General features: G+C 48.5%; 2 protein-coding genes across 4 annotated transcripts; both read left to right on the top strand.

Annotated features, from left to right (window-relative positions):
- The first annotated feature begins 6 nt into the window (after positions 1 to 6).
- Positions 7 to 9,497, top strand: CMC4 (C-X9-C motif containing 4). Of its 3 annotated transcripts, none has more exons than XM_029930623.1 (3): positions 7 to 393; positions 6,585 to 6,652; positions 9,129 to 9,497. In XM_029930623.1, the coding sequence occupies exons 2-3, from the start codon at positions 6,595 to 6,597 to the stop codon at positions 9,362 to 9,364; spliced, it is 294 nt and encodes a 97-aa protein (XP_029786483.1). In that variant the 5' UTR covers positions 7 to 393; positions 6,585 to 6,594; the 3' UTR covers positions 9,365 to 9,497. The 3 variants fall into 3 exon arrangements, with proteins under 3 accessions (XP_029786483.1, XP_029786484.1, XP_029786486.1); XM_029930624.1 differs by lacking the exon at positions 7 to 393 and adding an exon at positions 5,576 to 5,657; XM_029930626.1 differs by lacking the exon at positions 7 to 393 and adding an exon at positions 5,669 to 5,888.
- On the top strand, positions 400 to 5,289 carry MTCP1 (mature T cell proliferation 1). Its single transcript, XM_029930622.1, has 4 exons — positions 400 to 4,687; positions 4,809 to 4,979; positions 5,060 to 5,111; positions 5,198 to 5,289. Exons 1-3 carry the CDS (start codon positions 4,583 to 4,585, stop codon positions 5,105 to 5,107), a joined length of 324 nt encoding a protein of 107 aa, XP_029786482.1. The 5' UTR covers positions 400 to 4,582; the 3' UTR covers positions 5,108 to 5,111; positions 5,198 to 5,289.
- Positions 9,498 to 12,268: the final 2,771 nt, after the last annotated feature.

Raw genomic sequence — 12,268 nt, 5'->3', positions numbered from 1 at the left:
GTCGAGCGCCCGCGCCCATTTTGCCCGCCCGCTCGCCGTAGAGAGCCGTGCGCGGCCTACACGCAGCGGGGACAGCCCTTTAAGGCGGCCTCGCCGCGCGCGCCGGCCTCCTCAGCCCGGGGGACGCTCGTTGAATTTGGGTCCTAAGACAGTTCAGGTTTTATTTTATTTCGCTTCGCTTCGCTTCCAAGTTACGGCCCCGAATCTCGTACCACTGTCCCCGGAGCACTTCCGGTTGCGGGCCCTCGCCTCCTAACTTCGGTTCGGGTGACCTCGGCCCGCCCCCGGCTCACGTCCCGATCCTGCCTTGAGTGGCCCAGGGCGGGGGACCTGGAAGTTTTAGCCTCCCGGCTCCTGAGGCGGACTAAGTAGCCCAAGAAACATTATATTCATGTGAGTAACCTCTTCCAGAAACAGTGCTGTACTGTATCTGAAAAAGTATCACTCTCAAGCCTGGCGTTTAGGTACCTGCTCGTGTGGTACAGGGACGGGAAGGGGGGCCGTGAGCTTTCCCCGAAGGTCGGATGTGTCGCAGCCCGTACCCGCGGGACAAGTGTCCCCAGCTCTCTTTGGCCTGATGATATCAGACATGCTGAAACCGTGCGTAAAAGTCCTTTTCCTTTCAGGAATGGCAACGGTGCCACGGGTAAAAGCGCAGCTCTTCCCACGCCCGAGCTTAGGAACGACACGTGGACACGAGAGCCCGGTCGGCAGCGCGGGGAAGTCCGCGCCGGGCCGCCCCCACCGCCCACCAGCGCTTAGGGTTCCCTGGTCCGCTTTCCGATTCCCGGTGTAGGGTGGACGCCAGGCAGGCAGGGCAGTGCTGGAAAGGGAACGCACCCGACGCTCGACTTGACCAGCTGTTGATGCTTTGCTCTTTGCTCCGAAGTCAGGTCTAGCCCAAAGTCTCCCCACCACAGACAGGGCCCGCATCCACTGGGATTATCCGGCACCCACACGCCACCAGCCTCCATTTTGACCTAATGTGTAATGTGCACATGGCAGCCGTGTCCATGATTCTTTCCGATAGTAATGAAGTTCTAGTGCGCGATTACATTGGACCCATCTGAATCTTCCCTAAACTGTCCGCTTTACACCCTACGTTATTTCCAGTTCCTGTCCATGGCGAGCGTGCCCTGCTAGAATAGGACCAGGATGTGTAGCAGTGGAGTATCCTGACTTTATAAAGTGCTTTGAGACACCGTCAAGACCAAAAAAAAAAAAAAAAAATGCCCTTTTCATTGTTGTTGCTCTCAGGTACTCTCAAATTCGAGAATGATATTCTGTGCTTTTATAATGCTTGCTGCTGCATTTCACAGTTCTAAATCTTCAATTGCAGTAGGAAAAAAAACCTTAAAATTTATGGCAAACTTAATGTGCTAGACACTCTACTAAGCATTCATATACCTTTATATGTAAACTGCCCGAAGTGGAGTCAGACTCCACGACTTCCTAGCTGCCTTGTGTTCTAACTTCTCTCATCTTCAAGTGGAGGGCATAGCAGCACCCAGCTAATGAGGTGAGTGTGCACTTGAAAAGACTCCATACATAAAAAACGTACAAGGAGTGGTGAATAAGTTCTGACTATCATGATCAATATGTTCTTTTTTTTTTTCTCATTGTACACCTCAAAAGAACTGAATCGCAGAGACGTTCACTTGTCCCAAGTCACAAAGCTAGGCAGCGGCAAAATCAGGATGCATACCTAGGCCAGACGGACTCTAGCAAACGCGTTCTTCCTAACCTCACCCACTGCAATTAAATCACTGTATTAATTCACTTCAAGTAAAATAAGTGTCTTCAACTAATTAATACTTAAAAATTGTCCAAACACCTGTAGATTGAAGTAAATTATTCTCTTAAGAAAGCCCTCCTGTGTTATATATCATCCATTTGAAACAGAATTTATGAAACACCTTACTAGGAAATGATCTAGGCCACTATGGTCTCTGACCATACGGTGGTCCCCATGGGCACAATATGTATTAGTGCCTTCACAGATGATAAAGCTAATATCAGCACTTTTTGAATGAATGTGCACATGGTAGTATTCCTTTGAGTTGAGGGAAACATGTTTATGTTCCGTGGATGACACTGCACTGTGTGCCTCCGTTTATCTTGAGGATTTAAGACATTCATCTTAGTTCAAGGGGTTCTGAGTTTGTGAACAAGTTTCATGCACAGAAAAAAAATGATCTCTAGTCAGATAAATTCGCGAAGTGGAAAACAAACGACAGTCGTTCTACCGTGTAACTTGCCAGAGCTTTTATGACCATAACATCCCAAACTGACTTGACCAAGGAAACGATTAGGGACAAGTGCTCCAGGAATGACATTTAGGAAAATGGTGTTCAATTCCTACAACCAGGGATTTTGTGCTCTCGGCCTCCACTCTGGTCCGGCAGAGACGCTGTTCTTTGTGCTCTCGCGGCGGCTGCTCTGTCCCCCGGCCCCCGCACCTGCCTCTCACGGGGCCTCCGTGCTGCGGCTCTGGTAGCGCGCCCGAGTCCAGGCTCATGCGCTGCTGATGCCCGGCACGTTGGTCTGTAGGTCACAGCAGCGCGTCACACTGCCTTTCTTCGGAGAATATTTTGTAGTGACTCGTGGGCCTCTTTGTAGTGACTCACAGTAACTCACGCTGTCATCTCCAATTGGTTTGCCCTCTGCACCACTGGAATCATTCTGTTTTAATGTTGGCATAACCACTGAGATTTTACTTTTCATTCTAAACAGATTTAAATGTCAGTATATTGGTGGTTGTCCGTGAATGAATCTGTGAACTTGAGATGGTACTGAAACACTTAACACTTGGTTTCTATTTTTTATTAAATGGTCACACTTATTTCTTTGGTACTTGAAATCCAGACATTAATATGCTTTATTTTGACGGTCACGTTTATTTGGTTTTTGTTTGTATTTCTGTTTTCCAAGGCCCTTGGGAAGAGGAGAGGCAGAATGACTGTTTCTGCTAAATGGAAAAAATGGCTTTCGAAAAACATACAGTTCTATAATACACCTACAGAATCTGTCTCTACTCATGTATATGTGGCCTTTATCTGTTTCCCCTGGCAGCATACTTATGTACCCCCTCACGGGGACACTGGCTAATATTGGAAACTTGCAGTGCCTGTTACCGTATCGTTGTTGTTAATCAAAGAGCTTATAATATCGTCTTTGAGGGGAGACAGGACTTGTGAAATAAGCAAAGCAAATGTACAAGGCAATCTAAATTAGAGGCCAAAATGTGGGTTAGAGTGTAGACGTAAATGCTGCAGTAGTCCTAAGAGGCCAGAAATTTTCAGAGAGAACACAGGCACCTGCACTCTGCCGCAATAGGACTGCGATACACAGAATGGCCTTGGAAGCGTTTTTAGGCAAGTACAAAGCGAGAGCAAGGGTTTGGAGCTCGAAGGGAGCCTCGTGTTTAGGGGGAAATTTGTCTCAAAGCCAGTGGTAGTGGTGTTCGCCGGAATTGGTGATAGGATGTAGCAGCTGAGCAAGAAGAAGTCCAAGGCAACTGGGTGATAGGTTTGGAGTCTGCAGCGTCAGGCGAGCTGGTGTCGCCACGGAGCGCAGTTGGGACGCGGCGAAGGGGAAGGGGCTCCATGAAAGGAGAGAGCCCTAGAGACCTACGATGGGCTCCGAGTCACCTCCATTCAGGGTGCGACGGCCGGTGCGACTGTGATGCTCTTGAATTAACCACTAAGATCAGAGCGTTTCCTAACTCTATAAAAAATATTTTCTATTTCTAGGAATGGTGAACTAACAGTGTTTATGGGGAAAAAAGTCAGACTCAGATTGTTGTCCTTGAAAAGAGGACTTGGTTTAGCTCAGTTCGTTCTGGCGTTTTCCTGGGCTGCATCATCCTGCGTTCTGGTATCTCATTAGCTGGATCCGGGGGCAGAGAATCCTGATGGGGTTAGAGCCTGCTCTGCCTGATGGAAAGACTTTGCTTCCTTTATACCACTCAGAAGGCAGAGGGGTTTTTCTGGCCTTCCGACTTGGGAAATCAGAAAAGCCCAACTGCTATAAGTAACCTTTCTCAGTAAGCTAATAAATAGGTCGTTTGTCCTTAAAGCCAACTTTTAATTTCAATTTAGCAACGCATGTGATTCACCTTCACTGTCTTTTACGAATGGAGCTGTTTGGGAGGGACTTTTACCTCGGGAATGTGCACACACTGGTCCGTTGTGATACTGCTTTCTTGCCCACAAAAGTGCTCTTAGGCACAGCCCTGCGCACACTCCGTCCTGACCACACTTTGTCAGATGCTGCTTTGGGAGACCGCTGCCTGGCTTCCTGAGGAGCTGCCTGCTTTGCAGTCAACAGTTAGCGTCACCCGAGGCTCTGCTGAGCGTCACCTCGGGGCCCTGCAGGGAGCTTCGGGTGGCCTCTGTTCTATCTAGGCTGTGCAAGGAGACATATATGAGTTTTGGTTCTGGTTGGTCGTTGCTAGTACCAGGTCACCTTGCTCACTGGTGAGTTCATTCCGACCCAGAAAAGTCACACCTGTGTCCTGTGCGCGGGCGCTGCAGGCTTAGGTGGAGAAAAGCAGGGCTAGAATCGGAACCCAAAGCCCAGAATGGCAGGAGAGGATGCGGGGGCTCCACCCGATCACCTCTGGGTTCACCAAGAGGGTATCTACCGCGACGAATACCAGCGCACGTGGGTGGCCGTCGTGGAAGAGGTAACTCTCTATATTTTGCTTATTTTTTAATCAGTTTTGTTTTCAAGGAACTTGGCTTCTAGCCAGTCTCAGTATCCTGAAAACTTTGCTTTTATTTTTGATCATTTTTTTGTCCCACTAGGAGACGAGTTTCCTAAGGGCACGAGTCCAGCAAGTTCAGGTTCCCTTAGGTGACGCAGCCAGGCCGAGCCGCCTTCGGGCCTCACAGCTCCCTCTCATGTGGCAACTCTACCCCGAGGAGCGCTACATGGACAACAAGTCCCGCCTGTGGGAGATCCAGCATCATTTAATGGTACCCGTGGCGCTCATCACTTTCCATTGCGCCGAGGCTCTTCCACCGGAGTGCTCTATAAGCGTTTCTTTCTCCGACAGGTCAGGGGAGTACAGGAGCTGTTGCTTAAGCTTTTGCCTGACGATTAACCTGGTACGTATTTCTGTTGATCCCCCGCTCTCCCTTCTTTTTCATTCTCTTCGGCTGGGGTGACTTTAATGATCTCTCTTTGTTTCCAGGTGCTGGGATTCTAGGAAGCTATGCTCCTCTGTTCTGTTCAGCACATGGCAATCGCTTCATCCACCACCGCAGTGCACCCACCGGTGGGCCTGGGGGAGGGAGTGGGTTGAACGACCGCTCGAGAACGCACAAGCGTAGCAAGGGTCATGAACAGCAGCACAAGCGGAACTGCAGAGAGGAGGTCACGCAGGCAGAAAGCAAGTCAACGAAAGCACTTAGGATACGTAACTTGAAGTCGACTCCTTTGGAAATTGCCACAGAACCTTTCATGGACATCATCAGCTGGAACTGGGACCTGATGAGTCCCACAAAAGTCAGCACCTGCTGCGGAACAGATGCCCAGACCACCAAGGACTTGGTGCCGATGTAGACGGAAGAGAGCGGCTGCTGGCGGCGTCAACGTCTGTCCGTCGCTTATTTGCCCTGCAGCAATTCACCTGCCTTTCCTTCTCCCGTCCTGTAAATATCCGACGTTTTGCTCCGGTGTTTCCCACCCCAGTACTGACCTCACCTGCATCTACCGAGAACTTAGGGGGCTCTGAAAAAAAAAGGAGGTCGTTTCAATGAATGGAATTAGCTACCAAGGCTCCCGGGCCTTTTTCTTTTCTGCAGTTGTGCCTTCAAATTATTAGAAGTTGCCGATCAAAATCATTGGCACTTAAATTCGTTCTCTGGTTATAGATATTTTGAGTAAGTTGGTTTCTGTAAGAGCTCCAAAACATATTCTATCTGCTTACCTAGCGCCTTTCTCAGGAAGTAATAATAGCACCAAATATGGCTGATCCCTAGGAAAGCATTCACTAGCTGATCATTTCCTGAGTTAAAGTAGTCATGACTGTTTATGTACATTAAAAGTAAGGTTTTTACTTCTCACATCTTGGGAATCGTGGCTACCATGTATTGAGTCCTTACTGCTTTCCTTCCAGGCCCTATGTGGGTACTTATCTCCTTTATCATACTCAGTTCTTCCATCAGTGTTCGGAGGTGGGTAGGAATGGCCCCCAGTTCACACATGAATTGTAGGGGAAAACTGGCAGGAGTTTCGTCATTGGCCCAGAGTGGTTCTGCGAACGACAGACCTGAGCAGCGGGCAGTCGTGTCGGGCTGTGCCGGCCCGGGCTCGTCTTGCCCAGCGTTGGTTGACAGGATTCAAGATGAGGCGATTGACTCCAAGGAGGGGTTTTGCATGTAAAGCTATTTATAGCTTCTAAAATGAATGAAATGGATGTTATAAAAATATAGTTGATTCATCCTTTGCATGGGAAGAGTATTTTTTAGTGCAAATGTTTTCTAGCATACCTAGTTGTCTCAAGAAAATTCCATCTAGAAGGGCTTAAAAATCCTTATGGATAAAAGACAAAATAAAAATCATTTTTCTTATTTTAGTTTTCTGGATATGCCGCAGAAGGATCCGTGCCAGAAACAAGCCTGTGAAATACAGAAATGTTTACAAGGTAGTATGTGAAATGCTTTTTTATATTTTTCCACTTTACCTGTGAATTGACTACAAGAGACCAATTTTTCTTTTTATTAGCAGACAATACTAACCCCCCTCAAACGTAGTATTTCTGTAATTATCCTGAAGATTTTCCTCATTGTATCATCAAAGATGCCGAAAATAAAAAGTGATGTGATCTAAGCTTGGAGTTTGCAATCCTGGTTGTACATTAGAATCACCTGAGAGCTTGAGCAACTTGCCCAGAACAATTGAATCAGCCTTCCTGATGGTGGGTTCTTGGCAGGAGTCAGTCTAGAAAGCTAACCAGGTAATTTTAATGTACAGCCAGAGTTCAGAGTTAGTAAGCTAAGCAAAGTCCTTTTTTTACGTTTGTTTATTTATTTATTTTGAGAGAAAGAGCGAGAATAGGTAGGGGGGAGGACAGAGACAGAGAGGGAGAGAATCCCAAGCAGGCTCCACACTGTCAGTACAGAGCCCAGCACAGGGGCTTGAACTCATGAATCATGAGATCATGGCCTGAGCCAAAATGAAGAGTCGGTTGAGCATTCAGCTTCTGCTCAGGTCATGATCTCATGGTTCATGGGTTCAAGCTCCACGTCAGGCTCTGTGCTGACGATAGCCCCGAGCCTGGAGCCTGTCTTCAGATTCTGTGTCTCCCTGTCTCTCTGACCCTCCCTGCTCACGCTGTCTCTCTCTCTCTGTCTCTGAAAAATAAATAAAACATTTAAAAAATTATAAAAAAGACCAGTTTTAAATGGGTTGCTTATACCTCACTGTGGCTGAAAACTCACTTTTTAAAAACAGGTTGGAAGTGGGGGTTGAAAAAGCAATTGGAATTCAGGCTGCCAAAGTCAGCAGCTAAGTCTTAAAGGTAAAAGCAAATTTCAGGTAAAGCATATTTGATATGATTTGTCCACTTGGTTTTCTCCCCCAATCTGGTTTTAAATTGGCCAAAAACTTCGGCCAAATGCTAGAAGATTTTACTTTTTTAAATCAGCAAATGATTATTGGTAGAACAGATAGAAAAAAAACTACAAGGCTTTTTGAATTTCAAAACTGAGGTTTTTGATCATTTTTCCCATTATTTAAGTAATAGAGATGGATGCCCATGAAAATACAGAAGGGTCAGAAGGAAAGATGTTACAAATTTACACAGAGATTCACCACTAAAGAAAACCCTTGTTTGTATATTTTGTTTGACTCTTAACTTTCATTCTTGACCTCTTCATTTTATGATGTAAGCAATATTTCATAAATATTTTTAAAAAATTTTTTAAATGTTTCTTTATTTTTGAGAGGGAGAGAGAGTGTGTGTGTGTGTAAGCCAGGGAGGGGGACACACAGAATCTGAAGCAGGTTCCAAGGTGTGAGCTATCAGCACAAAGCCTGACGCGGGCCTCGATCTCATGGACCTTGAGATCGTGACGTGAACCAAAGTTGGATGCTCAACCGACTGAGCCCCCCAGGTGCCCCCGTAAATATCTTTTAACCTAAAATATTAATGTTAATGGTAATAATGCTACTTCATTCATCCTTTTCTTCCCTTCCTCCAAACTTAAGAAAAAGGAAAATGTTTTTTTCACAATTCCTTCTCCCAAATAAATTCTTAGCTTATTTGAAATAGCAGCCCGTGGCTGAGGGAGAACAAGAATCAGGGTAGAAACGCTCCCTTGCTACAGTGTGGGGGGATTGAGGGCCCGAAGGACTAAGGGCATTAGGCACAGCCACAAGGGCTTTAAACTCATTAAGTCATTTAATCCTTTCATCCATGAGGTAGATGCTATTATTGACCCCCATTTCGGAGTTGGGGAAATTGACACAGCAGTTCTAGAACTTGTCGAGGGTCACACAACTCTAAGGGGCACAGTGAGGATTTGAACCCGTTTGCTCTGGCTCCAAGCCTTGAGTCAACTACTCAGCATGCATTGTTTTCTTTTTTCTTTTTTTTTTTTTAATCCTGGATAACTCCCATGCACCCCATTTTAGCACCAGGGGACTCAGATCAAGTGTGGCTGTCCTAGAACCTTTGTTCTCCTTGACTTAGGGTCTATGTATATTTGGTAAAGGACCAAACAGTAAATATTTTGGGCTTTGCAGGCCAGGAGGTGTTTGTTGGGTAGGGTGTGGGCAGGCACGTGGGTGTGTGTTTACAGCCCTTGAAAAGTGTGAGAAGCATTGTAGGGTCCGCAGCTGCCACTCTTCTCGGAGAGGGTACATAAGCTATTAACTCCGTTTGAAAGGAAAGGAAATAATATATAAAATTCCTTCGCTCATAAATCTTGCAGGTTTTTTTGTAATTAGCCTGTTAATTGGCGTCTACGTCGGAAAGAGGTCATTGAACCTGGGTACACCCTCGCTCTTCCACGTCTGGGGAGGGCACAGTAAAGCGGAAAGGAGTGGGAGGCGCTGAGCTGAACTTCCCCAGGCCTTAGTTCTATGAGACCGTGACCGGGTCTGCGTGTCTTTTTCAGCCAACAACTACATGGAGTCTAAGTGTCAGGCTGTCGTCCAAGAGCTGCGGAAGTGCTGTGCTCGATATGCTAAAGGAAGATCTCTGGTCTGCTCGGGATTTGAAAAGGAGGAGGAAGACAAGCGACCACTGAAGCGCACAGCAACGTCGACTTCTGCTGACAAGTCCGATGCTGCACCGAGCTCCCAGCGAGCGGCTCTGTCGTCCCGCTTCTTCGGGCCAGGGCGCGGCAACTAGCAAATGCAACAGTCAGCTATGCAAGTTCATGAATATGCCATCTATGCAGAACGGGTAGAAATACAAATCTGTTACATATGTAGAATGTAATGAAACCGAGCTGCTGAAATAAAGCTATTAAGTGAAACATTTTCATTTGGTACTTATGATGTTGTGACTTCTAAGAAATCTACATTCGGTCTTTATCTCCTTTCCTGGCACAGAGCTCCTAAAGCCCTTGGAATTTCCTAAGTGATAAGAGTGATAAAGGTGTCTGGTCACATTAGTGAGGTCACTTTTGGAAAGCCCCTGAGTAACCTACGGACGGGGGCTGGTTGCCAGGGGAACCAACCATGCCATCCGAGCCTTGGGACTGTCAGTCCCCCGGCTCCCCCCACCTTTGGGGAAGGCGAGGGGTAGAGGTGGAATCACTCGCCAGTGGCTTGTGTCATGAAGCCCCTATGAACCCCAAAGGGACTGGGTTTGGACAGGTACCTCGGTGTGCGGCCCCGACCTGTGCACCTTGCCATCTGGCCGTTCATCTGTATCCTTTATAATCAGCTGGTAAATGTTTAAATGTTCTTCTGAGTTCTGTGAGCCCCTCTAGAAAATGAATCACGCCCAAGGCGTATGTCATTGGGAAGCTGACATTTATAGCCAGTGAGAAGCACAGTAACAATCTGCACTTGACAGGTGACTGAATCACGGGCACGCTTGCTGGACTGAGCCCTTAAGCTGTGGGACCTGACACTAATTCCGGGGAGGTAGGGTCATAACTGAATCTGAGGGTGGAAAAAGCACGTAAGAGCACTAAAGGCATTAAGGCTATAGACGTGGCTGTTGGCGCGTTCCAGTTCAGCCCACCGGCTCCCCGCGTAGAGCTGGTCCTGCGCTAGGTGGGAAGGCACCCCTGCAGCGGCCGCATGCTGGCGCCCTCCGCAGCCCTCCGCAGCCCTCCGCAGCCCTCCGCAGCCCTCCGCAGCCGCGGGCGTCTCTGCCCCAACTCCGTGCCCGCGTTTCTGCTGACGCAGAGCAAAGTGTCCTTTCGGATGCCAGTAAGAGCATTTCCTTCCACTTTTACATCTCCACCACAGGGCCTCGCAAGAAGACGATGTTTGTTCAGTGGGCGGTAGGAAAGGCCTAGAACTGATTCTCCTAATGGTTAATGACCCCTAATACCATGAGAAAACTGGGGGAAAGATGTTTCATTGGAAGGCAGGCAGGCGGCAACAGAATTCTTGGGGGGTTCATCTGCTCTTTATATGTTTATACTCAAAACGTCACAGTGGCTCGTGATGATACTAGAAGGCTGCGGAAGGAAGCCTGCCGCCAGTCGTCCGCGCCGCCCCGTAGCGGTCCTGGAGTGCCGCCATCAAACAGGCCGTTTGCTTTCCTCACAGACATGCTAGGACCGCCAGCCTTCCCGCCTGCCTCGCCACCAACCAAGGAAAGAGCCAGACGCCGTGTAAGCAGGAGCAGGAGCGGATCGCGGCAGGAGGGGTGGCGAACGGCCGTCTTGCGTGTCCTGCCATGACGGGAGGGCGCCGGCGAGCTCTCTGCGGCCGCACCGAGGCCCCAATTCCAGTCACTAGTGACCAGGGCTCCGCCTCCATGAACTAATCGTCTCCCACAAGCCCCGCCGCCAGATATCATCACGTCGGGTGGTGGGATGTCAACGTGTGAGTTTGGAGGCCACAAACGGCCGGTGCACGCCAGTGGAGGCCGCCCCCCTGCTGGGAGGGGACAGAGAGTCCCCGACGTTCAAGCAGGTGCCGACGCGAGCCGACCGGGGCTGCTCTAGGAGGAGGGGAAGGCCGCCCTGGCAGAGACGTCTGCACGCGAGGCTGGAGGAGGCAGCCGCTCGCTCTCCCGCACGACGTCCGAGCCGCTAACTGGCCGCTGTGAGCGCCGCCAGCGCGCTTCGCACACGCGCCTCTGCGGGGACGCTCCGCGCAGACTTGGCGCGACGCTGCCTTAGACATGTTTGGTCCACAGACCAAGGTGACAGCGCTACGTTCTCATGAGATCCTTGAAGTGAACTCTTGTGCTAAGAGTGAAACAATTTAGTAAAACATTGACAACTGTCCACATCATATACAAATTGACACTTCGAATTCTGAGTGGATAGTGGTGCTAGCATTTATATTAGGAAGCACTACATGATTGTGCTTTATTAAAAAATCACTTTTCTTGCGCTGACTACTCAAGTTTCAGACGGTTTTAGGTTTTTTTCTTCTAGAGTATGCTCCTTTATTTAGGGCTTGTAAAGCCGCAAGTCCATCGTTCCTTCCTATCTTTATTTTTTTATTTTTATTTTTTTAGAAAGTTTTTTTTTAATGTTTTATTTTTGATACAGAGAGAGACAGAGCATAGAGGGGGAGGGTAAGACAGAGAAAGAGACACAGAACTGGAAGCGGGCTCCAGGCTCTGAGCTAGCTGTCAGCACAGAGCCTGATGCGGGGCTCGAACCCACGAATGTGAGATCTGACCTGAGCCGAAGCCGGAGGCTTAACCGACTGAGCCACCCAGGCGCCCCTCCTTCCTACCTTTAAACTCAGTCCTGTCTCAGTCGAAGTGACCATCTGTTGACAGACACTCATTTAAATCTGCTTCCTCTCAGCTATTATGGCACACAGAGAAATAAAATAAAGAAGCAGACCGTTCATCCAGTGTTCTTATGTGCTAGGAAATCTCGGCCTCCCGGGAGGAACTGGGCTGGTGAGGACTTGGGCAACCAGTGACTAAAAGACCCCTCCGCGGGAAAGGCAGTCTTCCCGTTACAATGGGCGAGTCATTTGTGGGGGGTACGTTGGGCCGCACCCCACTACTTCTCACCCAAAAACTTCAGCATCCATTGGTGCCAGAGGCCCCTGATCTGCACCCACTCCCCACAACTCCCACCACTGAATACACTGGAACATCACA

This window comes from Suricata suricatta, chromosome X (genome assembly GCF_006229205.1).
Source record: "Suricata suricatta isolate VVHF042 chromosome X, meerkat_22Aug2017_6uvM2_HiC, whole genome shotgun sequence".
NCBI lineage: Eukaryota > Metazoa > Chordata > Mammalia > Carnivora > Herpestidae > Suricata > Suricata suricatta.
The sequence above is the reverse complement of the archived record's forward strand: the minus strand, read 5'-3'. Positions and strand labels throughout refer to the sequence as shown.

Excerpts from the sequence above, each read along its gene's own strand:
- MTCP1 (XM_029930622.1), top strand. The coding sequence starts at position 4,583 with ATGGCAGGAGAGGATGCGGGGGCTCCACCCGATCACCTCTGGGTTCAC. Across the intron at positions 4,688-4,808 it reads GGGTGGCCGTCGTGGAAGAG|GAGACGAGTTTCCTAAGGGC; the intron begins GTAACTCTCTAT and ends TTGTCCCACTAG. Across the intron at positions 4,980-5,059 it reads AGATCCAGCATCATTTAATG|GTCAGGGGAGTACAGGAGCT; the intron begins GTACCCGTGGCG and ends TTTCTCCGACAG.
- CMC4 (XM_029930623.1), top strand. The coding sequence starts at position 6,595 with ATGCCGCAGAAGGATCCGTGCCAGAAACAAGCCTGTGAAATACAGAAA. Across the intron at positions 6,653-9,128 it reads AATACAGAAATGTTTACAAG|CCAACAACTACATGGAGTCT; the intron begins GTAGTATGTGAA and ends TGTCTTTTTCAG.